The sequence below is a fragment of the Gymnoscopelus microlampas genome, assembly GCF_963454915.1.
Source record: "Gymnoscopelus microlampas genome assembly, chromosome: 6".
Classification (NCBI taxonomy): Eukaryota; Metazoa; Chordata; class Actinopteri; order Myctophiformes; family Myctophidae; genus Gymnoscopelus; species Gymnoscopelus microlampas.
In genome coordinates, this window is record NC_139943.1 from 20,437,193 (window position 1) to 20,465,184 (window position 27,992).

The 27,992-nt window shown below is 42.0% G+C and overlaps 1 protein-coding gene across 7 annotated transcripts in view; it reads left to right on the forward strand.

Moving 5' to 3' along the window:
• The first annotated feature begins 1,536 nt into the window (after positions 1-1,536).
• Positions 1,537-27,992, forward strand: part of LOC311046655 (neuron navigator 2-like) — a 46,158-nt gene continuing 19,702 nt past the window's right edge. Inside the window, exons 1-8 of one of the 7 annotated variants that reach the window (XM_084059130.1) lie at positions 1,537-1,629; positions 8,994-9,140; positions 15,915-16,041; positions 17,508-17,669; positions 18,216-18,294; positions 19,255-19,464; positions 20,817-21,354; positions 27,399-27,535. In XM_084059130.1, the coding sequence (XP_083915256.1) occupies positions 1,562-1,629; positions 8,994-9,140; positions 15,915-16,041; positions 17,508-17,669; positions 18,216-18,294; positions 19,255-19,464; positions 20,817-21,354; positions 27,399-27,535 (1,468 nt within the window). In that variant the 5' untranslated portion in view covers positions 1,537-1,561. Of the gene's footprint in view, positions 1,630-6,729; positions 6,869-8,993; positions 9,141-13,569; positions 13,819-15,914; positions 16,042-17,507; positions 17,670-18,215; positions 18,295-19,254; positions 19,465-20,812; positions 21,355-27,398; positions 27,536-27,992 lie in introns of those variants that run through there. The other 6 variants (XM_084059131.1, XM_084059132.1, XM_084059133.1 and 3 more) reach the window with 6 other exon arrangements.

Below are 27,992 nucleotides of genomic sequence, written 5' to 3' on the forward strand. Positions count from 1 at the left end.
CCTTCTTGTCTCCAGATATTTCAGACTACAGAACCTTACACCGGAGGTAGTTTCTCAATAATTATTTGAGAGCCGACTCCTCCAGTCCAGTCTGATTTTTACTGACAGAGTAAACCCATTCTAATAGTTTTATGCAACACTTAACAACCATTTGCTTTTGTTGATGCACACTTCTTACTTGAAGTAGTCATGGATATTCTCTGCAGGTAAGACATTGTATTGTAAAAGTCTTTGAAGGGTTTGACATCACCTTTCCTTTTGTCTCTTCTGTACTCCCACAGGTGAGGACCCGACTGAGGCCAGGCGTCTGCAGACAGTGAGACACATGGCTGACCTAAGACAGAATCTCCAGGAGACGATGTCCTGTCTGAGAGGAACCCAGATCAGCCACTGGTAGGGGCAGTGGAGGGGCTTGGGTCTGTGTTTTTGAGCATGGATGCTTGTGGTTAATGTCAGGTATGACAGGGGTCTTATTAAGACCCCTGTCATACCTGACATTAACCCCGTGAACCCTAGCATCCCTATTCTGGCCATGTCATAATAGCCCAAACTAGCAGATTTAGAAGCTTGTAGAACGGTTATCTTTTGGCAAAGGGACTTGGTGAAGAGAGAACAAATGAAGGGTATGATTGAATATTTTCAATTTCAGACAGAAATGTAAAAACAGCACAAGTACAGTCAAACACTTTGTCTAAAAGGATAACACCGTTGCGGTCTTGTTTCCATTGGGGTCCTAGGTATTCAATATAGAATATATAGACCCCTGGTCAACAATGTATACATGGTTTAAGTGGTTAACAAGTGTCCTGGGCATGCTCCTCACCTCTCCTCTCCTCTCAGCTACTTAGACTCCTCCTCTGATGTCAGCGCTGTCATGGAAGCCGACAGCAGCAGCAGTGTGAAGCCTCTCCCCAGCCCCGGGTCTCCTGCCTGCTCCCCGTTACCTTGGCGACTGGCCTCCATCATGTCCCGTCCTCCTCGGCTGCAGGCAGGCGATGCCCCCTTCATGGGTGACGGGTACAGAAGTGTGCCACGACTGACCGGCAGAGCTGACAGTCCAGTGAGCGGGCGCTACCTGAAGAGACCACAGCCTACCGGACAGGAGAGGGTGGGTCTGGTCCTGGGGTTTTTAGTGGCCTCAGATTTTACTTATTTTTTTCTAGTTTATAGAACTACAACACCACTGAAATCTCTTTTAATCTGTATCATTTTAGATTTGAGCAAAAAAGCATTATTGTATACTTTGGCTATTAAAAGATAGCAGATATACAAGCTCATAGCGCGTCACTTTGTGCCGCGCTACGAGCTTGTAGATCTGCTATTTTTTTTAAATCGTGAACATTTTTGCAAATCGTTAAATATATATGTTTTTTAAAGCGAACTGGGGTCAGCGGCCAAATATATATAATTTTTGGGGTCCTTACATAAAAGTTTGAGAGTTTTTCAGAAAACTGTTGGGATTTAGAAAACATTTGTAGAATCGGGCCTCAGGTCTTAATGGGTTAAATGACAAATCAATGTCTTCTCCTAGGAGAAAGCAGAGGATGCAAAGGCCAGTTCCATGGAAGCGGGTGGCTACTCCAGTGATGGTGACGTGCTGGGGAAGACCACAATGACAAACAACACAAGGTCAGTAACTTACTGTAGGTCTCGGAGCTAACCTGACCCCTGGCCCTGGAACCCTAACCCCAAATCTAAGTCTGTAGGGCTGTCCCCTCATAGTCGATTAAATGATTAATCAGTCGCTTTGACCTTATAGTTGACCAAGACTTTGTTAGTCGATTGTTGTTGTTTTTTTCTCTGCTTTTTTAATGCCCATGGCCTGTAATTCTGCCATTCTATTATTTTCAATAGCCACCAGTAGCCCTTGTGAAAGCAATATTAGAATGCTCAGTTCTCAACCTCACCAACCTGTAACAGCTGGTCTTTGTATGTGCAGCATCAAGCACATTGGATACTAGCACAGTGCTTGTTCCAGTCTGTAAGTAGAGGTGTGAGCCACTAGATGGCAGCAGTGTACCCATCTCCTCCATTCACTAGGGCAGTGGTTTGAGAAATGTTTGGGACCCACTGCTCAGGGGCTCCCCAAATACATTTAAGCAGGAAAGTAGTTACACATTAGTCTCTGGCTTGCTGGGATTCTGTCCCAGGAACAAATATCTCAGAAGAGTTCTTACTTTATAGCCTTCTCCGTCGTAAAACAGTGTCGTTTGCAGACAATAACATCTCAATTCAAGACATTGTATCTCTGCACAAAGATCAAATTAATAAATGATAATAAAAAAATATTGTAACTTACTGAAGATGACAGCCAGCGGTAGTCTCACTGCTGTGAGGTCAAAGGTCAAGCCGGGTGTTATGGGTGGAATAGATTTTGATTGATTGATTGAATACTTTGATGATAAAGATACACATATGCACGCACACACACAAACATCTCTACTCATCTTAGGTTCATAATATTTTTTGTGTGAACAAATGGTTTTCAAAGGTTCCAGCAGTCCCCAACCAGAGGAGTTTCTTTTCACTATACCGCTAATCTACTTAAATGAAATTGAAATTATTACAATACAAACACAATATCTGTAATGTACTATTCTAACAATATTACCACTATGAATCTATTTCTCATGAGAAATGATGACATACACAATTTGATATTTTCATGTCAGGGCCCCAAAGACAGAATCATTTTTAAATGTGGGTCTTAAGAAAGTCAATTTGTAGATCCATGACATGAACACGTTTTAAAACTCCTACTGTACACTGCTTTGTGCTATGGAGTTGGCACACACACACACACACACACACACACACACACACACACACACACACACACACACACACACACACACACACACACACACCTGTCCTTGGGGGTATGTCAGTCAGAGCGATAATGTTTTAGTTTCCTAGCCATTTCTCCACATGCATCTGAGTCAGCTGATAGACAGACAGCCACAGGTTACAATGTCTCTGCTGTTTCACAACACACGCACGCAAACACGCACGCACACACACACACACGCACGCACGCACGCACGCGCGCACGCACACACACACACACACACACACACACACACACACACACACACACACACACACACACACACACACACACACACACACACACACACACACACACACACACACACACACACACACACACACACACACACACACACACACACACACACACACACACACACACACACAGTTTGTATTACTATGCTTGTGAGGACTTTTATTATTACCATATTTACAATGTTTTGTCATTTTTAACCCCAACTCAAAAGCCAAAAATAGCCAATCTACCAGCTTGCAGATCGGCTATTGTTGGTGCATGACACAGCTGCAGAACTAATCAGACTCCTCACAATGTATATTTCTCAGATTCTACTATACTTGTGCGGACATTTGGTCCTCACACACACAAACACACACACACACACACACACACACACACACACACACACACGCGCACGCACGCACGCACGCACGCACGCACGCGCGCACATTACTGGCAGTGAAGCGCGTAACTAAAAACCCAGCTGTTAAATGGTTTAATTATTCTTTAGTTTTTAGACAGACAGTCAGACAGACAGGCTGCAACATGCTGAGTTTCCATGGCGATCAGTACAGCAGGTCTTTTAGCTCAGATTGTGCCAGCAGTGTGTTTGTGGTTCTTTCTGTCTAGTGAAAACAAATCACACAGTGGACAGTACATCTACAATCTAAATCCGTGGTTCTCAAACCTTTTTGCATTCCCAAAGACCCCCATAACTGTGAAAGTGTACAAATGGAACCAAATGGAACCATGCAGGTCCATTTGGTTCCATTTGTGCTCTCTGAGAGTTACAAACCTGCATGTAAGGAGGCCATTTGGAACCCCCTCAAGGAACCCTAAGGGTCCATGGACACCACTTTGAGAACCATGCACTGGTCTAAATTCAATGAATAAATATTTCACAGTATTTATATTTATCTTGGCAGACGACTGAACATTATGAAATTAGTGTGAAGAAAACGATACAATAGATGAATGGATAATGTTAATACATCAAGCTCAAAAAGGGTAAAAAAAATACATTGGTTACCGTGAAATTCTACACAGAACATATATCAACTCATCATTTTCAACGTCAGCATCTGCTAGTCAGTACTAGTCTCATGACCTCTGACCTTGTTGCCTGTGATTGGTTTAGGGTCAAGACCACAGGTTAGCCGGGAGGTCATTGGCTTATAGGGGCCATAGATATTACTGCCAACACTTCACCAAGCAAATACACCCACTCTCTCTCTCTCTCTCTCACACGCACTCACGCACGCACGCACACGCCCCTCAAGGGCTCAAATGTCATTCACAGCGACCTTTGTTGTTCAGTAACCAAGGTTAACAAACCTCCAGTCCGTTTGTTTCTCTGTCTCGCTGAGTGCAGCCATCACTCTGTTTCTCTGTCTGGCGTTTTCTCTCAGCTACTCGTGTTGTTCAGTAACCGATAGTCATTCTTCACGCCGTTCTTTCTCTTCTAACCCACCATCTATCACTCTATATACCGTCTTTTTCGACAGTGTTACTTGCGAAAAAGAACAGATCTACCGTATAAGCTTTAACAACGCGTCACGGTGCAACGCAGTGACACCCTCCCGTGATGGAGTATACATTCAGCTGAATGTCATTGTACAGAAGGAATACCAATGGGGTCAGTATAGGAGGGAACGCAATGATGATGTCACTGGGTTACTCTGCTGGGTCAGTGGAATGTCTACAGACGGACCCCCCACCCCATCCAAACACACCACACCTCAGGCTGTTTGGCTTGAGTCATTAACCACTTGAAACCATAGCATCCCTATTCTGGGGCTAATGTTTGAGGAAAATAACAGATCTACTATTATTAGATTGCCTAGTTATCACGGAGAAGATACTTAGTGTAGAGCGAAGACTGGAGGGCCCCTTGTATAGAGCCCTTGGGAATCCGGTAAACTAAGGACTCGGTTTAAGGGAAGTCTGGAGGCTACAACTAACCATGTGTAACCATTTCACATGTTCAAAAAACTAAAAATGCGCTGCTTCAAAAATAGCGATGTGAGCTTGTACAGTATATCTACTATTTTTTAATAGCCAACGCAAAAATCTAAAATGACACAGATGCTTTCCCAGTTTTAACGGGTTACAAACCTCATATTTTCACCAAAGCTACAAAGTGTTTTAATCTTATTCTAATGCTCTAAACAAGCAGTTGATTATGATTACAATGGTCGTTTCAAAAAGAATAAATGTGCCCCCTTTAGTCATTGTTGGGACTAAGTACATTTGACCGTGTACATTTGCACCTGGTATTTGTCCTTTGCATTTAACCCATCATAATTAGGAGCAGTAAGCAACTGCTGAACAGCCCCCAGCAGTTGGTGTTCAGTGTCTTGCTCAAGGACACTTTGACACTAAAAGCCAAGGAGGAGCTGGGGATTGAACTGGGAACCTTCCGATTGGGGATTTGACTGGGAACCTTCCAAACTGCCACTCTGCCGCGTGCCGCAGTTTCTTACAATAGGAAAGTGTGTGTGTGTGTGTTGTACTGAGTGCGTGTATTTCTTGTCATGTTTAATTAGTTTAAGCTTACACTTGACAAACCTGAAGCTTACCAAACCTTTCCCTGTGGCTGTGCCTCGTTGAAAACAAAAGGCTCTGTGATGAGTCAGCTTCTGTTGAGCCTGAGTCAGGTTGGTGTGGCTGAGGATTATGCAACACTTTACATCATAAAACATCCAATAAATAAGCTTGGGTGCTTTATACTTGTTTGTTCTGGTCTGATCTCCAGAAATCCATGAAAGCCACCTTGACAAACATATTACTGCTCTAATCAAAGTGGGTCATGAGGAATAAATGGATTATGAAATACAGCACTATTGGTCATGTAGATGATTAGTCACTACAGCTGTTGGAGCCGTTTACAATGACTCAAAATGTTTGAGTTATTGCATTTTGATTGCTCAAAGAATCAAACACATAAAGATAAATTCCATTAGGTTTCACTACCATCTCAGTCAAATGTCCTTAATTGGCACAGCTGGGGGACTGTTTCCTAAACAGACGTGTGTAACTGCTGAATCTCTCGTTTCAGAGAAACCAGTTAGGCCATAGGAAAAAAGCAGAGAAAGGAGAAGAGTTGGCCGTTGTTTATAACTGGCACTGGGTCTTATCAGAGGAAATGACACTTCCTCTCAGGGCTGTATTTAGTATGCTAATGTTCTGACCAGACAGAGCTAAATGGATATCTCCAGTCAAATCAACATTCTTGAATGGTAATGTGTTGGTTACAACAGTTATTTCCTACAATGCATGTTTGTGACTGGCCAAGAGGCGTTGCTTTTCTTGCTTTGAACATCTCTGAGCCTTCAGGCTTTCTGAAAGTCATCCACAAACCAAACATGACGGTATTATGATTAAATGATGTGGTAAATATGAATTATCTTAGCTAAAGCAAAGGAGATTATCGAAATCCAGCAAAACATGTTGCTTCTATTCCCTAATCCTACAGTATGGGAACTCCAAGAGGTTCTGTTACTGCTTGCTGACAGAGAAATATATTCTTTTTTTCTTCTTCTTTTTCCCTGTGTGACAATAACACTATTATTAGCCAATAACAGCCACTTACAGGCTAACAGAGCCACACCCACAAACACCACCTGCTTCTACATGTTACCTGGCTGGCACTTACAGAGAGAGAGAGAGAGAAAGAAAGATTAAACACAGAACAACAGGACAGAAAAAGAGAGAGAAAGACAAAGAAAGAAAGAGAATTGAAGAAAAGAGAGGCGGACCCCTACTTGGAAATTTCTTTTATCAGTAGAAAGAAGGAAACAGGTACAGTGTGCTGTCATTTAAAGCCTGATCTATACTTCGTCGTACAACGCTGTTGCTAGCCTAAAATTGCAGAACTACAAGCTCGCAAAGCAACTCGGATGTGACGCATTGTGAGCTTGTAGATCTGATTTTTTCAGCGTGCGACAGTGTCATACGATGGAGCATAACTTGAGCATAATTGGTTATTGAGCTGGTTACACTGGAGCAGTATATGGGAGAGAATCTTCTGTTTGAGATGTCTGGCATGACTTTTATAGGTATAATTCCTGTAAAGTGCTAAGCACATAGGCGCATAACAAACTTTAAGACAAATCATTATTTGGAGCGCTGCTTGCCATGCAGGTGACAAACAGCCTGTCACTTCACATTGGACACCACTGAATTCCTTGACGAGTTGAATACACAGGACCACAATGGAAAAAGCCCTCAGGGGCTTTTTGTGTTATCCTTTTAGCATTATTGTATAACTGTACTACTGTACTTTTTGCAAACTGTTAATAAAGTATTCAATCGATCAATCAATTATCGTAAACTGTTACTGTGACTAGTACTCAAAAGCTTCAGTAGTAGTTAATAATGACTGGTGATGGGTGGGCACCCTAACCACTGGAAAATGAAAACATTTGGTCTATTATAGAGCTGTGCCAGTTCATCACCAGTGCTCTTTTCCTTCTGACCTCTTTGAAGGACCATAGAGTTATAATATACCTCTGTATATATAACTTTATAACTCTATCGTAGTATAACCTAGCCTCTATGTGCCTTTATCTCTATATGGTTTTATAAATAGTGTTCTAATATACCTCTATTATGATATAGCTTTATATATCCACCATATCTTCAGTAAGGTGTGACCTACTGTCACCCCGCTGTTGTGGGCCACAGGTTGAGAATTGAGAACCCTGAGGTTCTCAATGGGTTGAGAACCCATCACCAGTGGGCCCAGGCCCACAGGTTGAGAACAACTGGTTTAAAGACATGAGAGTTGTGTTGCTGTGGCTGGTGGAAGGTGTTTGTCTAAGGTGTGTACAGTAACTGCAAGAGGAATGATGGTAGGTTGACGGGAATGTTTGATGACAAATGTCTGTTAAACAGTCTCCTTTTACCACCAATTTTACTGCAAGACAATGTGTGCGTGCGTGTGTGCGTGAGTGCGTGCGTGTGCTTGTGTATAAGACCTAATGTGTGTGGTGGATTATCTACAGTTATTTTTAGTGCATTTAGGGTGCTCATGTGTAGTTGTAGACAGTACATTGTGGTCTTATTAAGACAGTAGTGGTGAGGGTAATTGTGTACATGTGTGTATAGTGTTTCTATTTCTCCCAGCTTTATTGTCTCCGCCAGGCCGAAGGTGTAGCTGAGACTGAGCTGTTGTACCCTGTCCGTCCGTGTCCGTCCGTCCGTCCGTCCGCGAGCAGCTAATCTCCGGCACCGTTGGCCCGATCGAAGTGAAACTGTGCATGCACACTCCCTGGATGCCAGAGCAGAAACTCGGCCCGACGTTTTCAGATCGCCATGTTATAACGCCTCCAGGAGGCCGATTTTTGCGGAACTACTTTTTTGATATTACTCCTACAAAGTGTGTTCAAACATCACACAAATCAGTACACATTATCTCTATAGTCAAGTGACCAAGCCGGATCTGTCCGATTTTTCATATTCCATCCTGATTGGCGAATTACGAACATTTCTGGCCCACAATAACCTACCTGACCTGGCGGAGCCCTGTGCTCCGAGGAGCACTTTTTGTAGTTGATGGCATGTTTCTCTCCTATACGTATACTGTACACAGTGACAGTATAGTGTGTGTTTCAGTGTGACTTTCTGTGTGTGTTTCTCTTGCAATTGTAGTCAGAATGTGTAATGTATGGATGTGTGTATGCATCAATTTGTACGTGGTTCTATACTATACTGTGAATGTCTTATGTATTTTCAAATAACATCAGTATTCGTGTGTGTGTGTGTGTGTGTGTGTGTGTGTGTGTGTGTGTGTGTGTGTGTGTGTGTGTGTGTGTGTGTGTGTGTGTGTGTGTGTGTGTGTGTGTGTGTGTGTGTGTGTGTGTGTGTGTGTGTGTGTGTGTGTGTGTGTGTGCATTTGTGTGCGTGCGTGTCTGCATTATCACAGAGATCTAGCAGACAGACAGTTCGGAGTGTTTTGCCGGCGCATGGCCAGCCTATCCCAGCTTGACGTCATGACATCATCAGCGGCATCCTCAACGGTCAGACGCGCTGCTCTGCAGCTGCCTGTCAAAGACCACAGGGACTATGACAGGTAGGACATGTACCCCGTCCCTCTCAGGCAGCACATGGGGTCAATGAGTCTAGTGAAGTGGTTCTCAGACGTTTTAATTTTAAGGACCCCCCCCAGCTCGGTATGCATTAGGCCACGGACCCCCATAACTCTGAGGGTTACAGACAAATAAGGATCCATTTGGTTCCCAACTATAAATTATTTAGCTGGGGGACCCCTCCTGGAACCCCATCAAGGTCCCTGGACCCCACTTTGAGAACCACTAGTTTAGTGCACAAATCTGGAGTTTTAATTGAACTCTGAAGGTGTAACAATGGTGTATGTCAGTCAGAGAAACTTAAAGGCACTTAATGAACTGTGTTTTTAGCCCCCAGTGAACATCATGGGTCATCACTTTTTAGATGTCTCCTTTAGTTGTTGTTGTTGGGGTATTTGTCACTGTACATTTTCAGCATCCACCCTCCCTTTCACCTTTCATTTTCTCCCTCCACTGTCTCCTTCCTTCCTCAGGATCAGAATAGGTCTGAGTGGTCAGTGCAGTGTGCTTGCGTGCGTGTAAGCGTATGCGTGTGACTGACTGTGTCCGCTCACTAATAGGATAATACTGAGGTTAGTCAACAGAGCAGCCATTGTTTGAAGCCTAGGGGGCTTTTTACATACACAACCACACATGGAGGTTCCTTCCTGGTGTCTGCATGTGAGTGTGTGTCTCTTATGTGCTTCTGTGTGTGTGTGTGTGTGTGTGTGTGTGTGTGTGTGTGTGTGTGTGTGTGTGTGTGTGTGTGTGTGTGTGTGTGTGTCTCTCTCAGTACGTGCCTCTGAGTGTGAGTGTGTCTCGGTACTTGTCTCTCTGTGAGTGTGTGTGTGTGTGTGTCTCGGTACGTGTCTCTCTGCGAGTGTGCCTGTCTCTGTATTTGCCTCTCTGTGTATGTGTCCATTTGTGTGTAAGTGTGAGACTTAATGTGGATTCAACACACGCGCAACTAGGTCCAATATTTGCATATAACCTGTATCCTGTATCTCAGTCATGTGAACAACAATTCACCTTCTCTCAAAGTTCAGCACTCAGGGTGTGAAGTTCAGACATAATTATGTCTTGCTGGTGTCTTGCTACGAAGCAGAATCTGGAGTGTTAATTCATCTCTGAAAGTGTAATATGAAATGATGGGTCCACTTTTACACCTGCAGAGTTATATTAACTCTCTGGGTTTTACAGTGGACAGCAGATCAGTAGAGTGAGCTTGCAGATCAGCTATTTCCGGCTTGCGACAAAGTATAAGTCAGGCTTCACTATCTTTGTGTCCGTCTGTCTGGGTGGGATATACAGTGTTGTCTGGTGTACACTATCAGTGCTATCAGCTCAACAGTAGTCCTCCGTTCTCAGTGGCCAGTGGTGGACAAAGTACTCAAACCCAGTGCTTGAGTCAAAGTATAGGTTGTGAAACTTGCTCAGTCAAATTTGTACTTGAGTTAAAGTACCGGAGTACTTGCTTTTGTGCAATTTCTTTTTAATATCAATGCATTGCTGAATTTCTTTCAAAAATGACAAATTTAAATAGTGCTAGTGGTTAATTGATAATATATGTTTCCCTTCCCTTCCATTTGTCTTTGAGTTCAAGAAAAAGTTCAAGTAAAGTACAGATACTCAAAAGATTTACTTGACTAGTACTTGACAAGTACTTTGTTACTGTCCACCACTGTCAGTGGCATTGTCGTCTGCTTGTTCCCAGTAGGTTATGGCGAGTCAGTCACTGTGTTAAGTGGTGTTTCTATTTGGTCATTCATTGTGGAACACTTGCTTTTAAAGAAAGAAGTCCCCCCCACACAACCCCCTGGACCACCAACTTAAAGAGCAACTCTAAATGTCACTTTTGCAACAACAGTAAAGGTCTGCTTTGTCAGGTGGGCATGCATTATACACTTGGAACTGTCACTTGTGTTTGCGTGTGCATGTGTGTTTGCAGCCAGCTAATCCACAGTCTTGGAAAATTGAGGCCACATTGGTTGGAGTTCACTCCAGGGCCAGGAATCAGAGCACGTGCAAGCACGCACGCACGCACGCACGCGCACGTGCAAGCGCGCGCACACACACACACACACACACACACACACACACACACACACACACACACACACACACACACACACACACACACACACACACACACACACACACACACATTCACTGTAAATGACCTAAATAGCAGACCTGGAATGTAGACATAAACTGCATGGGTCAGGCTTTTAAAAAGCTAGTTACTGTAGCACATACTGTAGGTAATGCAGGGATTTAGTAAATAAAGTGATTGTGTCCTGCTGGTGTCATAACCTCACTGTAGAGTTCATCCCTTCATCCCTTACCTCATTAATAGCTGTTGATATGCGAGCTGAGCGCCATCTAGTGGTCCAGGTCAACTGCCTGTGATACAATAGTGGATGAGAACGTCAACCATTGGCGTCCTATATCCCAAGCATCCAAGCAAGATCTATATAGCTGATCACAACACACTCACAACATGTCGCAATGCAACGCGTTGTGAGTGTGTCGCTCGACTTTTTGTGACACCGTTTGAGTCAGGCTTAAGGGGTTAAAGAAATAAAGTGCTGGACTATTGAAAGCCATAGAAAGACAGCATACAGTTGAACCTGTATAAAACCATAGCACACCTGCTCGACTATAACTTTGTATGCTTGTAAACTTAAATGCATACTCTTTAAGAAACATTCTTTCCGTCTGTCTCCCTGTCTGTCTATCCATCTGACGTCCTGCTTGTCTATGGTTAACAACATATAGCTAAACATAGGAGGCAGGCACTTTACATGTCACGCCGTTTACATTTTACTGCAGTGTGGCTGTTGACACTTACACTTAAGCTATACTTTTATTCCAAGGCTAAACCCCAATTGTGGTATTCCGTGGGTATATGTGAGGCAAAATGACTTGCCGTACTGCTATATTTCTCATTAAGCTGCACATTTGCAGTGGAATGGGCCTGTGGGTGTTTTAGGCAAACAGAGTTAAATGAAGCATAACATATGGCTTGTTTACCCACTGATGGTTTTACTGAGCAAGTATGTTTGTTTTCAGCAGTATAGACTGCAACACAGTCACAAGTTACACACATGCTCATTTGAAAGCTGCACGCACAGCTCTCTACTGAGCAGCTCTGCCAAAACAGTTGGGGGTTAGTTTGCGTGCATTGCTCGAGGGCACTTGACCTCACAGCTCTTCTTTTGTTGAGTTTTGGGTCTGATGCCGATCCCATTTTTGGAGAGCCACAGACCACCGATTAATGATGTTTTGACCAACATTTTCTAATTAATTTAATTAAGTTTAATAAAGTTTCTATTTTTGTGAAAACTAGCTTATACGCAAACATTTTTTATAATATACTCAAATTACTTTTTGATAGACAAATAAACACATAAACTGAACTTTGTTAACCACTTAAGCTCTATTCAAAACCTTTCAAAACTAGGCGATCTAACCTCACAATGGGTCTTGACTCGTTGTGAGCTTGTTGAAGTTTCCTAAAAGCTCGGACATTTTCACCTATTATGACCTGTCCAAAAATAGGGACACCAGATTGAAAGTGCTTAAAAATCAGTGACACACCATGCTACATAATTGTTGATACTAATATCAAATAATACCAGTGAAATAATGGCTGATATATCAGTCAGGATTGCTTACAATGTGATGCATTGTAAGGTTGTAGATCAGCTATTTTCAGCAAAGATATTTAATGTATAGAGAAAACAGAAAAGACACTACTAGAGCCCTGAGGGACTCCGCTCAACAACATATGGGGTTTAAGTGGTTAATTACGGCTTTTAAAAAAGGCTTTTCAAACATCATGACGGATCACGTTAAGGTTAAGGCCAGTGGTTAGGGAATGAAAGTGTTTGTCAGTATCTCCTCACAGCGTGCGTGTGTGTGTGTGTGTGTGTGTGTGTGTGTGTGTGTGTGTGTGTGTGTGTGTGTGTGTGTGTGTGTGTGTGTGTGTGTGTGTGTGTGTGTGTGTGTGTGTGTGTGTGTGTGTGTGTGTGTGTGTGTGTGTGTGTGTGCCTAGTTCTAGTGTGTCAGTAGCAGCTTGAAGTTACTCCAGGTTAACAGGGATCAAATTGCTGAACACAGGAGTGTCTTGTCTGTTGTGTGCGTGTGTGCGTGTGTGTGTGTGTGTGTGTGTGTGTGTGTGTGTGTGTGTGTGTGTGTGTGTGTGTGTGTGTGTGTGTGTGTGTGTGTGTGTGTGTGTGTGTGTGTGTGTGTGTGTGTGTGTGTGTGTGTGTGTGTGAAACAGTTTGCTTGTTTAAAAGGTGTGTGTATGTGCGTGTTCGTCCATGCAGAGCTTTTTGTCTCCTGGATATCAGTTGGTTGATGTTTGTTTAAGTGGCGAATGAATAGTGCGTGCTGAGACAGCCCCCCCCCCCCCCTCCCCTCTCAGTGTGTGTGTGTACAGCTTCAGGCGAAAGCTTAGTCAGTCAGTGGCTCAGTGGTGAAGAGGCTGTGGCCAGTTTGTGGACTGGAAGAAGCAGCTTGGAGCTATACGCAGCAGAACACATAGAAAGAGCAAAGAGAAGAGAGTGAAAGGATAAGAGAAGCAAGGTGAGCAAGAAATAAAACGATGTACTGAATTGGTGAACAAAGTGCAAAGTAGGGTGGACGAGAGAAAGAAGAAGAACAACAGAGGAGAAAGTGGTGAGTCTGAGAGTCCATCTTTCAGCACTGTCTGACAACAAGTTACTGTTTAGAAGCTGCTAATAGTGGGAGTGTGCTGTTATAATTGCTATGCATGCAATTATTTGTGTTTCATGCATGATTCTTCTACATGGGATTTAGGGCTGTAACTATCGATTATTTTCGTAGCAATTTTTCTATTGATTATTTTTTTCAATTAATCGAATAATTGAGAAGCTTATTTTTCTGGATAAAAAATCAACAACAAATCAACACGCGAAATAGCCATTAATAGCTATTTTCTAGATTTTATTAACATTTATTATGCGTTTTATAATTGATTAAATCAGTTAGTTCGATTAACTGTTGCACGCCTAATGGCATCCAATTAGGGCTGAATGTGAGTCAGTGCAGTTTGACGTCAAAGGGTCAAACCTCAACCTTGTGCATATCACAAACAAGACAAACAAGACTGACAAACAAACAATACTGATTGCCATTCACCCAAGTGAATGTGGCGACAGTGTGTCCTGAACACTGACTTTGAAGCAATGTGTCAGATTCACCTCAGACAAGCTATAGGCTAGATGCCAAGCCACAGTTGACCTCCTTAAAGACAATGATAGCTCTCTTCGAAGCCACTAGGGTAAACACAACAGAAGCCCATCTCCGACGAGAGTGTCATCACCTTGACTATGATCAGTAGGTTGCTTTATCAACACTGTAGTTCAACGTAGGGTTACAGTAGATGTGAAGTATTAATCAGAGCTGAGAGCTCTGATTCATGTTCTGCAACATGAGAGAGTTCAAATGGAACCAAATGGACCCGTTGGTTCCATTTGTACTCTCTCAGGGTTAACTTAATACTAAGGCGTTTACTGTGTACATGTACTGTATGTGTGTGTGTGCGCGCACATTTGTGATTGGAGCATACTTTGGCATTCTCTGGTGATACTATTCATCACCAGGCAACAGAGCTGAATAGTTTCAGAAGAAGCGACTAGTGATGTAGAACTAATGGTTTAGCACTGGACTCTGTGCGGATCTGACAGTGTCTGTCTGTCTCTGGTTTACATTCATCCACTTTAAGCTATTGTGACTTGTGGTTTTGTATCTGAACCTGACTTTAAAGCAAGGTTTCACCTTTGTACCCCCCCTCACACACACATGCATGCACGCACACCCGCACACACGCACGCACACACACAAATGTCAAGGACAGTTTTGGAATCGTTTTTGTGGGAAAACAAAACAAAAATCGAGAAATCTGATTGTTCATTCACTCTATGCATTACACCACAATATGTTTATGAAAAAGTACAAATGCATAGAAGTGTCAACAGCAGTTTTAAGTGTACATTTCACTGTGTTGTGCAATTGATAGAATGTAAAAGCAATCAGCTCTCTATTCTTCAGTCAGCCACTGCAGCTGGGACACCAGGAATGAACTAGCTTGGTAAACGTAACCCTAATCTAATTCCACTTTTAAAATGGGATCATTGGGAGCCCCCCATTTACAGCTTTAGCTGTTAAGTTAAAGCTAAAGCTGTGTTTTCAATGAAGAGCAGTCGTATCGGGTCATACAAATTTGTATCTAACTTATAGCTCAATGTGAGTGCTAGGGAAAAGAAAGAGATTTGAGCTCCACACCTCAATTGGGGTTTCTGATAGCAACAGCTGGAGCCAGAGTTTCCTAAAAGCATAGTTTTCATCCTACTAGCCAAGAAAGCGTCCACTAGACACAGGGACAAAAGTCAGGGCATCGTGGAACTTAAAAGGTTTCTTTCTCTGGATCTACTTTGATGTTTGAATCACCTTTCTCTCTCCGCCTCTATCTCTCTCTCTCTTTGTCTCCTTTGCGTCCCTCCCTTTCTCTACTCACCGTTTCTCTGTCTCTCTGTCATTCCCTTTATGTGTCTGACTCTAAATCGGGCACAGACTCCTCTATTGCCTGAGTGATACTTAGTTGCGCACGGGTGTCACGCCCCAAAAAAATGCAGATCTACAAGCTCACAATGCGTCACACTGCAACGCGTTGTGAGCTTGTATTGTTGTTTGACACCCATGCACAACTAAATACAAATCAGGCATAAGACTGTTTCTGTGTGTCTCTCTAGTTGGGATGACAGTAGCTCGGTGAGCAGTGGTATCAGCGATGGCTTTGATCTCGATGACATCAGAGGCTCATCACTTCACAACATCAACACACCGTCTGTCGCCCTCCATAAGGACGTCACTCTAGAGGTGAGCTATAACCAATGAAAACCAATTTACACCTGTCAATCTGTCTTGTAAGATCTTTATTGGCTAATATCCAGAGGATACCTCGACGTACCGCAAGTGTGACACCAAGGATTCGAACCCAGGTCTCTCGCAGGGGAAACCAAGCATTACCACTCATCCAAGGGGAGATATTATGCTTATGAGCTTATGGCGGGGCTGCTCCGTTCCATTCACCACCCTTTTGGTCTCCCCCCACTGGGAAACCTGATCCGGGTCACGGCATGATATGACACCCAAGATTCAAAGCCGGGTCTCATCCAAAAGAGAATCCCCCTTGGCCAGAGGAGATATTAGGGTTATGAGACGGCAAGACTACTCTGTCACATTGTAAAGTCCTTGTCCATGTCCTTGTAAAGTCTAAGCTTAACACCAGAAATGCCCCCCCCCCAACTATTTACTGTATATATACATTTTTTACATCGCTAATACTGATGATGTCTTGAATATTAGTGTATATTATTGTATGTCTTTAAATGTCTCGAGGAATTTAATACACAGGACCACAATGGAGACAAGCCATCAGGGCTTTTTGTGTTATCCTTTTAGCGCAATTGTATGATCGTACCACAGAAGTATTTACAAACTGTTAATAAAGTATTCAATCAATCAATCAAACATTACCCCCCCCCCCCCCCCCCCCCCCTTTTTTGGGGGGGATTACTTCGGGCAGGGCTACTCCATTACATAATCTCACTTTGTAATTTGGCTGCAGTGCTTTAATCCAGTCCAGTCGATGCAGTCTCTTTTCAGCGAACTACTGAATGTGTTCTCACTCTGACATCCATTCCTACCCCATTTGGAAAACATTCATCTGCCTGTGTGATGAATGCTTGCTGTGTACTGATCCGTCAATGTTTTGTCTGTACTCACAGCCAAGAAATCAGGTGCACACTGAACAGAGATAATATGTTTTCGCAATATACATCATGGAAAGAATCAGGCTGAGATGTGTGCTTTCTGGCACTGCAGTAATCTGTGAATTCACCCTCTAAGAGAGAGAGACAAAGAGACAGACAGAGAGACCGAGAGACAGAGAGACAGTTATAAAGAGAGAACATCAATAAAGAATTCTTTGTTGCAATGTCGGAAACAGCATGGTCAAAGGCCTGCTGTCACACACACACACACACACACACACACACACACACACACACACACACACACACACACACACACACACACACACACACACACACACGCACACACACACACACACACACACACACACACACACACACACTTTATATCAGTGAGCTACACTAAAATCACCTCATCTGAGATCTCAGCACTGTTAAGATTCCACATTGAAATCAATTATTGCTAGCAACAACAACTGAAGGATAATGTGCAATTAAAGAAACCAACCAAAACAAACAAACCACTATATTTCTTCAAACAAACAAACCACTATATTTCTTCTCCTGCAGACAGAGACAGACTGTGAGAAACGTGGTGGTGCTGCAGAGTACTGCAATGCCCGCTACTTCTCTGGAGCAGACATGACTGACAAATCACAGCACAGCTCCTCAGGCAGGAAGACACCTTCCATTGGTCAGACAGGCTCCTGGAGGCGGGGCATGACTGCACAGGTAGGTGTGGTTCTGCTCCTAGGTATCGTCTGGATCAGTAGGTGTTTCTCAAACTGTTTAGCTCGAGACCCAAAAGAGAAATTTGGTGTCTGTGGTGGTTTTGAACAGGAATTCTAACCAGTTGAGTAGGTCCTCATACAGGTTAGAGAAACTGTCCCATAGCCAGAAGGCCACGGGTTCCATTCTGGAACTGTCAAGCCTGTAGGGCTGCAACTATCCATTGTCCAAGCAATCGACTACGTTTTTGATTAATAGACTAATCAAGAAGCATGTTTCTTGATTATCTGCTATTTTCAGTAGGCTATTTTAGTTTAATGCCTAAAATAGGCACAGATTATTAATCTTGATAATTTTATAAAATTCTTTTATATTCTGGAAATATTATTAAAAATATTTGGAAATATTATTAAAATATTTGGAAATATTATTTAAAATATTTGGAAATATTATTAAACATATTTGGAAATATTATTAAACATATTTGGAAATATTATTACAGAAATAATTTCATTAGTGCATGCAATTGATGTGTTGCCTGTATTCCAGGTGGGTGTGGCCTCTCCCAGATCCAAGACTCCTCAGATGATCAATATGACAAGCACCTCACTGAAGACTCAGGGAACAGGTATGAAACAGGGTTCCATTTGCTGGGGGGGATTGGGGATATATTAATTTGCTTCTGCTTTTGATATCTCCCCACATTTTTTTATTACCGGCCTGCTTTTCCTTTTTTTTTCCTTTCCAAAATATTTTAATGGACAGCAGACAAGAATAGAAGTCATGGAATGGTCAGTATAACGAAAAACAGAAAACATAGATTAGATAGATAGGGATCTGCTACATCGGCCAAATACATACCGGTACACCATTAATCCCACCTTTTTTCTCCCAGTTCTTTTTGGATTCTGTTCAGACTGAATTAAATACAGGCATTTCCTGATATGTTTGATATTTATGTTTGATAATATCACAATTGTACAATTTATTTAAAGGGATATTTCACTTTCAAGCATGTTTGGGGTCATTTTAAGATCTATTCAGTCTTTTGTGAGGACTTCATGCAGTTTTTAAGTTGCTTGATTCAGTATTTACTTAGATATTTGATAAACTCCATTTTAACCATGTTAGATTCATTGAAAATACACGTCTGTGGTTCTGGTGACTGATATTGTCCTTCTAATGCGTGAGGCCGTGTTTTTTCAATGACTTTTTTCAATTACTTTGGAAAAAAAGAAAGAAAAAGGAAATAACAAAATAAAATAAAGTAAATGAAAAGGACAATATCACCAGAACCAAGGACAGGTGTTTTCCATTAATCTAACATGGCTAAACGGTAGTTTTAACTTACAATGGGTTTGAATATATTTTATCCGATACGTCACCTTCCTATATAGGAAGGCGACGTATCGGATAAAATATATATCAATATCTAAATACTGAATAAAGGGGTGAAACACAAAAGCCTTAAAAGGCTTTCTCCTTTGGGTCATGAGAGAAAAAAGTTTAATAACCTTTGATCTCGTCTATTTCTGCAGAGTAATAACGACGTAGACTATAATAGACTAATTGTAATTCTTATATTCAGCATATCTCTGTCTCTCTCCATGGACTGCAGCAAAGACAGATGATGCTAAGGTATCAGAGAGGAGCTGCCTGTCTCCCAGGACCCTCCTGCTACACTCTCCATCGTCTGCTGGGGAGGAGATCAGGAGACCTGGGTCTGTGTCTGGTTCCACTTCAGCCAGAACAGCAACCACCAGCTCTCTGGGATTCAAGAAATACTTACCAGGTGGAGGTAGGTTTTCATTTGATAGAGAGATGTGTATTTGCAGTAGACTGGTATGCATCAGAAAACAACAGTGGCAGTAGTGTAATATAATCAAAGGCTTTGTATATAAGTAGCCTAAACCTTTTTTAATTTTAAGGACATCCAGTTTGATATGCATTAGTCCATGGACCCCCATTCGATATGATTTTTATCTCTAGGACCACAACCTACGCTGTATCCTCAGTTTTTAGCGGCGCTAGCCGCTCTATACCTTTAGGTATAGAGCGGATATTAGCCCTCTATACCTGGCTTTTGTGTCAACGTTCTGATTGGTCAGGCTTGCCAAGGTTCTGATTGGTCAGGTCCGTCAACGTTCTGATTGGTCAGGCCCGTCGAGGTTCTGATTGGTCAGGTCCGTCAACGTTCTGATTGGTCAGGCAAGGGAACTATTCATGACATCAATATTATATCATGAATACAGAATTAGATGGTTTATATAAACTGTAAAAGTCCGGAACATAAACACTCTGGGTACGGCTTATAAATTGTATAGATTATTTCATAACACATACATATCTTTCTGGTACCACATGTATACACACGGACACACAAAGTTTATTTTTTAGGTACCCACTCTATCAGCTATGACAGATCAGTTTTTGCCACTTACCTTGGAATGCATTTGGTGATTCGCTTCCAATGGCACTATTTAGTGCCACTGGAAGCCTTGAAATAAATTTACAGAGATTTAATATTGTTTCTCTAGTATTTCTCTGTGTGTACGTATGTCCGTGTCTATGTCCAGGTGTATATCCATCCTTATGTTCGTCCTCTGTATTCTTATTAACTGGGGTATAAACTAATATTGATATTATATATTAGATATTAATATTGAAACACATATCTATGACAAAATGTATCAAAGGCGCCGCTACCTTCACACAGGTGTGATTTTTATCTAACTCAGAGCTACAGATCTGTAAAGGTCAATTTGGTTCCTAACTATCAATCATATACGTAGCTGGGGACCCCTGGAACCCCCTGTGAGTCCCCGGACCCCACGTGGAGCTACACAGGCCTATGCTATACATTCATTGATCACCTTGAGGTTAATCTAACCACTTAAATGCTATACCATTGAATTAAATTGAATTGAATGTAATACTTTGTTGACCAAATTCCCAAGGGCTCTATAGTAGGCCCCCTCCTGTTTTCGCTGTACGCTAAATATCTTCACCGAAAATAGCCCATCTAGACATGTTTTGAGCTTGTAGATCTGCAAGTTTTGCCAAATGTTTGCCACAGAATAGGGATACTAGGGTTCAAGTGGTTAAGTCTAATTGTTTATATTTTTCTCCTCTGCCTCTCATGACCTGGAGGGTCAGGAACCTCAGTGACCTCCAGCGGTGTCACCATCATGAGTGGCTCTGCCACACTGGGCAAACTGCAGCATCACTCTGCCCTCAGCGCCATCACCACCGGGACCAGCCGCTGTCACCAGCCGGGCTCCATGGGCCGACACCGGAGTGTAGACGACGGCTGCCTGTCTGTTAACAGTCGCCAGTCGGTCCTCCAGTACCGCAGTCTGCCGCGGCCCAGTCGAAGCCACGGCAGCTCCGCTGGTAACCGCGGCAACAACTCCATAACCACCGTCTCCCACCCGGCCGCGGTTGACATTCCGGGAACCGGCTCCAGGGTAAACACGAACGGCACCAAGCGGAGCGTCGGGTCCAAGCTGCCCTCAGTCAACCGCACAGACAGAGATAAAGGAGGAGGAGAAAGGAGAAAAGGTGGCGAGGAGAACGGTGTGTGTGGAGAGGACAGTGGGTTGGGGGGTTCAGGAGATTCTGTGCTGTCCCTGGGGAGCAGGCTGACTAGAGGAAAGTATCCTGACGTGGCCTCTACTACCCTACCAAGGTAAGTCATGGCCTTCTCTCAACCCTGCACATGAGCACAGCAAAACCATCTTTAGCACTGAATTTGCCTTACACAGGTCCACTTGAGTACATTTTTACACTATCAGAGATAAATTAATGCCCAGGATTTTACTGTGACATGATGACACCTAGACCACTGTCTGACCACACACCTACCACCACCAGGAATCCTGCTAAAAATAATCTTATTTCTACATGTTAAATCTACAGTGCTGTTTATAATTGCAGTTCCCAGCTGATGGTCCAGAATGAGTGCGAAATGATTCATGGCCCTGGGACCAAAAGCAAACAGCCGCAAAATGTTCTAAAGCTGCCTCTCTGATAAGCCATAATGATCTGCTAGTCTTGGCCCAAATTCCTTTAACTTGGAGCAACATGTTTGGGTTTTAAGCTTGATTAATTGAATTTTAATGCGGTGAATATGACGTTTCTTCATTAGTTTTCTCAAGAGCGACTCAAATATAAAAGGCCACATTCCGTTGCACGCTATAGTCCCTGACTGGAACCCACAGAACCGACCCTGTTTTGGTACATGATCCGTAGGAGTCACTGGTCTGTGCCCTAATGCTGCCATCTCCACATCCACACTCAGACACTATCACAGCAACACTGTTTTGATTACTAATCTACGCATTAATCTTAGCTGCATGGCCGGCCTATCCCAGAGATGTCACCAGGCAGATTTACAGCTCCTGTTCCGACCATAGCCAATGACATGGTCCAGTGGTGCTGCTGTAAAGGGGCATTCCTTGAATTCATGTGGCAGTGCTGGAGACTTTGTTATGTTTAGGATCGGGGCAGAAAGGAAATGGAGGCTTGTTTCTGTCTAGATCTGTTGATGTGTCTTTGCTTCTCTGGCTTTATTCAAAACAAATCTTTCTCAGGAGTTTTTTTTTAGGCTAATCTGGTAACATGTGGGTTACATGTGTGAGTCGTACAATCTTACACTACTTTGAATGACCAATAATTGGCATCAGACATGCATGTCATATTGCATGGTTGTGTGTGGGCAGACAGACAGACAGACAAATCTTTATTGATCCCAAGGGACATTTTGTCATAGCAGTGTTGTTATGTGTTTGAGAATACACATACTGTAGGGGCCAACATAATTGAATTTGTCCATGAGATAACAAAGCTAAGTTAGTACTTTTACCATTCCCAGGCCAATCACATACGACTGCATGCCAGAGCCCTCTATCTGCATGATTAATACCACTGAGCATGGGACGCCCCAGTAGCTCCCAGTGTTTCATGCTCAATAAGCTAATACTGCTAGAAAAAAGGGATTTCAGTGGTGGTTTGGCTGAGAGGAACTGAATGACTGGAAACATAAAGGACCATACCGGCGTCAGGACATGTCATCGTCTATTCATAGCTTCGGCCATAAATCGTACATAAACATAGACCATTTCCCCGTTAATGGTTTTAGTTTTAAATTTGCCGTTTTTCTATATTTCTCCCTAAAGTCAGTAAAATGTTACCGAACATACCTGAATAACTGAGTCAGTGTTGGCTAAACGTCATTGCGCGGTCAGTAAGTCATGGACGTTTGAATTTAGTTAGTAATTAATCTTTTCTCTACAAAATGCTTTCAAACGCAACGATGACGTAACTTTTTAAAGATTTTTTTATATCAATTTTTGGCAGAGACATCTGAGACAGTTGGATTTGAAAATGGGTCCTCGACTGACAAGGAGCATAATTCATTGTTTATTTCATAAATGAATGCCCAACTTTGTCATGCAAGTGTGTTGCACAAAAGTAGGATCCATTGGAACACAGGGTTTTTTCTGGACATGCAAGGTTTCCGCCCTACAGCGACAATAAGGTCAGTGCACTAAATGGCTGCACAGCCAGGCAGGCACCCAACGCTAACGTAAGGTTGACAGAAAATAACCACATATTACTTATCTCAATAAAATTGCAAGTCCCTGCAAGTTGAGTTTCAGTGATGAGAACCATTTCTTCCTTTTTTCTCTAAGGTTGTTTGTCTGAATCTGAGTCATTCTTTTAGAAATCTTGTGTTCAAAGTAGAATCTTTTTTTGCCAGAGTGGAAAGGTCATTGGGTCACTCAAATGGTTAGGGTTCATCCTCCAAGGAGCATGCCTCCACTCAGCAAGTGTCATGGCCAAGTTCACTTTCTATTAGAATGAATGGTAGTAATAGTAACAGTAGTACTAGAATTGTTGGTCCTCAACATTTCCCCCTTTTCAGATGCAGTACTATATAACATACTGTAGTTTTCTGCTTTCAGCCTTCATTCAGCCAAGTGATATTTGTTTTGTTAATATAAGTGTTAAATATTATGTTAAATAGCTTGATATTCTGAGTGTTTGTTCAGTAACAGGGGTCTTCCCATTTCTTTAGTCAACAACAGAAAATACATTTTCAGGTTTGAATACAAATTCCATCCAATCAAGAGAGAGAACTCATCCAGGATACAGGATAAACAAGTGAAATGGAAATGATGACAAACAAATGAGTTAAGAGTTGAGCAGGCAGAATTTGGAACGGGAACACAAGCTGATACGTGACCTTTGAGTCCTCTCTCCTGATTGGTTGACATTTGTAACACACTTGAAAATGTATTTTCTGTTTACTAAAGAGCTGGCGATACGGGGAAACCCCTGTTACTGATACAACATTCTTTAGCAATGATTACTACCAGAATATAAATCTTTAGCTTTTTAATAATAACGTTTTTGTTTTAATCAAATAAAATATCCCTCACAGCACATTTAACTGTGCATGTGTTGTACCTGTCTCCTCATGCTGAGTATGTTTAGTCTGCTGGAGGAGCTGATAAAACAGACTCCTCTAGGAGGTGTTGGGGAGGTGAAAACATACCTCATGTCTGTTGTGTCTACCATCCTCCCTACGGATGTTTTTACTCTGTCCCTCTCTCCTTCTCTGTACTTTAACTTAGTGCTTCCCAAACACTGGGTCAGGACCCATTATATTATCGTTGCTGTTGGGCAGAAACCTCTTATCTCCATATTCTAACTTTTCGTGTTTTTTTGTAAATTAACGGCGTACTTGAGCAATCTACATAGCATCACACAAAAGTATCAAAAGTAGCAGATCCACAAGCTTCGAGCTTGCGGGTTTCCACCCGACAGAGACAAATTGTATTAAAAAAAAATATTTTTCTAAAGAATTTCAGAAAATGTTCAAATCCATACATTTAAAACAACTTTTAAGAAATAGTGAAAATAGCAAATCTATAAGCTCACAGCATGTGAGCTTGAGTAGCAAAAAATAAATAGCACAAGTAACGAAAATAACCTCACAACATTTCACGTTGCAACGCGTTTGTAGATTGGTTATTTTCACTATTTTTGAAACAAAAATTAAGTCGAAAAAAAAACATTACCAAGTAATGTGATCGATAATTCTTTCATTTCCATTTACAATATCAAGCAACAATCATCTGTATTATTGTTTTATAATCTTGCAGTCCTAGTATGGCTACAGTTGTCTAAAGCAGGCAAGACTAGGATGATGACATTTGTATTTTGAATTGGAAGGAATTAACTTAATGACAGAGTATTCTTTCTTAATGATTAGATTATAGATTACCATACCAAACCTTTCATGTAATGAGCGTTTGAATTGAGAGGAATGCTCGACAAGAACGCTTCCTGGAATGAAGATTGACCTGAAAGTGCATTGAGAGGCCAGACCTGCTGTGGACAGGGTCTGGAGAGGAGACTCACTGTGGACAGTGTGTCTGTGTTTGGTTTATTTTTGTATCTGTGTGTGTCTGTGCGTGTGCGCGTGTGCGTGTGTGTGTGGGTGGGTGGGTGTTCATTTGCAAGTGAACCTTGTTGTTAGCGGCCTCTCTCAGTCACACACCTCGTCTCCGCACAGCAGTCTAGGTATAATTATAGTGATCTTCCCTCTCTCTCTCTTCCTGTTTTAACTGATGTCAGCACTGGCATTTTGATTATGACCATCATTTGAATTATTCTAAGCACTTGTATTGTGATGATAATCTACACCGCACAATTTTGAGTGTCCATGTCAACTGTGCAAAACCTGAACCTGTAAGGTCAATTCGTTTACACTGATTTATGCTCACATTTTAACTGAGAGTGTAACAAGCATGATGTAATCGGTGATAAGATGCGACCGGCTCTCGGTTTGGGCTTGAAAACTTTACACTGACAGACAGTCCAACCGACAGTGTGGCTGGCTTATACTGGCTGCATTGTCGCAGCTATAAATGGACCCTTATGGGTCAATTTTTACAGTTAGTTAGTTACGTTTAGTTAAACGGATTCATCCATGCAAAGCCAACTGAGCCCAAATAGTCTTTTACGGTAATGCCCTCGCATTGACTCCTAGTGGCATGCGTGCGTTGAGTAGGCTACATACAGTAAGCCCAGTCAGTAGGTCACTGTTTCTTGACTCTAAGGTGTCATGGAATCAATGGTGGTCATTGGTGGAAGTATTACTCTGATTTTAAAAGTAGCAATACCACAATATAAAACATACCCTATTACAAGTGAAATACTGTATTCAAAATGTTTCTTGAGTTCAAAAGTATTGGCATCAAAATATACTTAAAGTACCAAAAGTTTGTCAAAATTATCAAAATCTTTAAAAAAAAATAGCCACAAGCTTCCTTCTACACACGTCTTTTTTTGAATAGCTGAAGTATAAATTATGGCTTAATTGGTTAAGGTTTTGTAAAAAATAATCTAAATCTGCAAAGTAATAACTAAAGCGGTCATAATTCTAGTGAAGTAAAAAGTACAATATTTTCCGATGTAGTGGAGTAGAAGTATAAAGTATTGAAAAATGTGCATACTTGTACCGAAGTACAGTACTTGAGTAAATGCACTTAGTTACTTTCCGACCACTGCCTGGAATGCATGTCCCTGTGCATCCCTTGCGTAGATGATGCTGTGATTGTAGATGCACATCATGATGTATAATACAGTGTCACTGAAATGTCAGCTGGGTCACACTGCACGTGACAGAAAGAAACCCATGACCTACATACAGACTGTGAGCCATTGTTGCTCATAGGACACAGGGTTCAGCCTAAAAGTGTTGACCTCAGGAATGTTTTGATAGTGCTGTGCATGAATGGCAATTAAAGAAAAAAATGAATAAATAAAGGAAAGAAATCCTGCCTTTATTTTGGAAACGTCCACTATTGTCCAGGCTAGTCTGTTAAAGAACAAAAAAAAGAAAAGAAACAACTGTGTGTAGGTGATTGGTTGGTATTGGTTTATAAAAGATAAACAAGACACAGATTCTAATAACGTCAAGACTTCTCTGTGCAAGCGCAAGGTGAGCTGTGATTGGTGTAGCAGTGCCAGCTGAGCAGTGCGGTTCACTGTGATTGGTCTACTTTTGTGGGGACAGCGATACGGACAGAGTGAGATAGAGACAGAGATACAAACTGTACATGTTTGGCCCCTTTGACCCTGAATAACTACAGTGGTTAAAATAAATTAAACTCTACAACTGAATACAAAATCTAGATACAGTCAATAAAAGTAAAGTGGAAATGCCTGACTGACTTTGGAACATTTGTGAACACATAATGTGGTATCGCTGGAAAGACAAACCCCTTATGTTCCATTTAATCACTTAAAGGAGTAGTTCACCCAAAACATTACACACCCCATGAAGCCTTCAATTCATGTAGATTTTTTTGTTTTTGTCGCATTCCTAAGCCAAGAATTTGATGACTGACTACTATGGACCGATGATGACCCCTCTCGTCTTAGAGAACTGGACTTGAGTTACAACTGTACTTAGACCACTTTTTCCGTCTACACCAAATCTCTTTACCAAAAATGGCCGATCTACAAGCTCACAATGCGTGAGCTTGTAGATCTGCCATTTTTTTGCTAATGTTCCCTCCAGAATATGGACACTGCGGTTGCAGTGGTTAAGATTACATTCCAGTTTCAAATGAAAGCACAGAGTCAGTTTCTTGATCATTGTACCTGCAGTGGTGTCACTAATCTGATTGGTTCATATCCCTATCCATCATTCTATAGGTACGGCCACCTGTCCCCTCTGCGAGGAGAGGAGCCTCGTGATTGGCTGCGCTCCCATTCAGGAGGAGGTGTCCAGGAGGCGGGTGCTTCCTCCCCTTCACCTTCAGGAACACGTTTCACCTACACTTCTCAGCTAGGTGGGTCATATCATTGCTTTCAGGCAGAAACCTTGTACGTCCAAATCTGTTACTTTTCAATTAATGGTAAAAAGAACCTGTGTTCCAATGGATCCAATGTAGTTATTAGTCACAAACTCTAATACTTTTCATTGTTTAAATATTTATAAAACCCGCAGACACACTTGTGCCAAGTTTGAAGTCGGATGGTTCTCAAGATATGTGAACTACAGACGTTACGCACAGATGGATGGACCGAGATTTTGTGCATTTGGAGTACGATATAATATATGTATTATATAACAGGTTATTGAGAAAAATTGTCCAACAGAGTCAACTGTGCTGGACTTCGCATTTGTTGTTTCTGTGTTGAAGGGCAAGATCAAGAACAAGGTTTACAGGAAATGACCTCATCAAGTCATATATTGTACTAACTCATTCAATATGAAATCAAAAGAACTAACATGCTGTCTTTCCG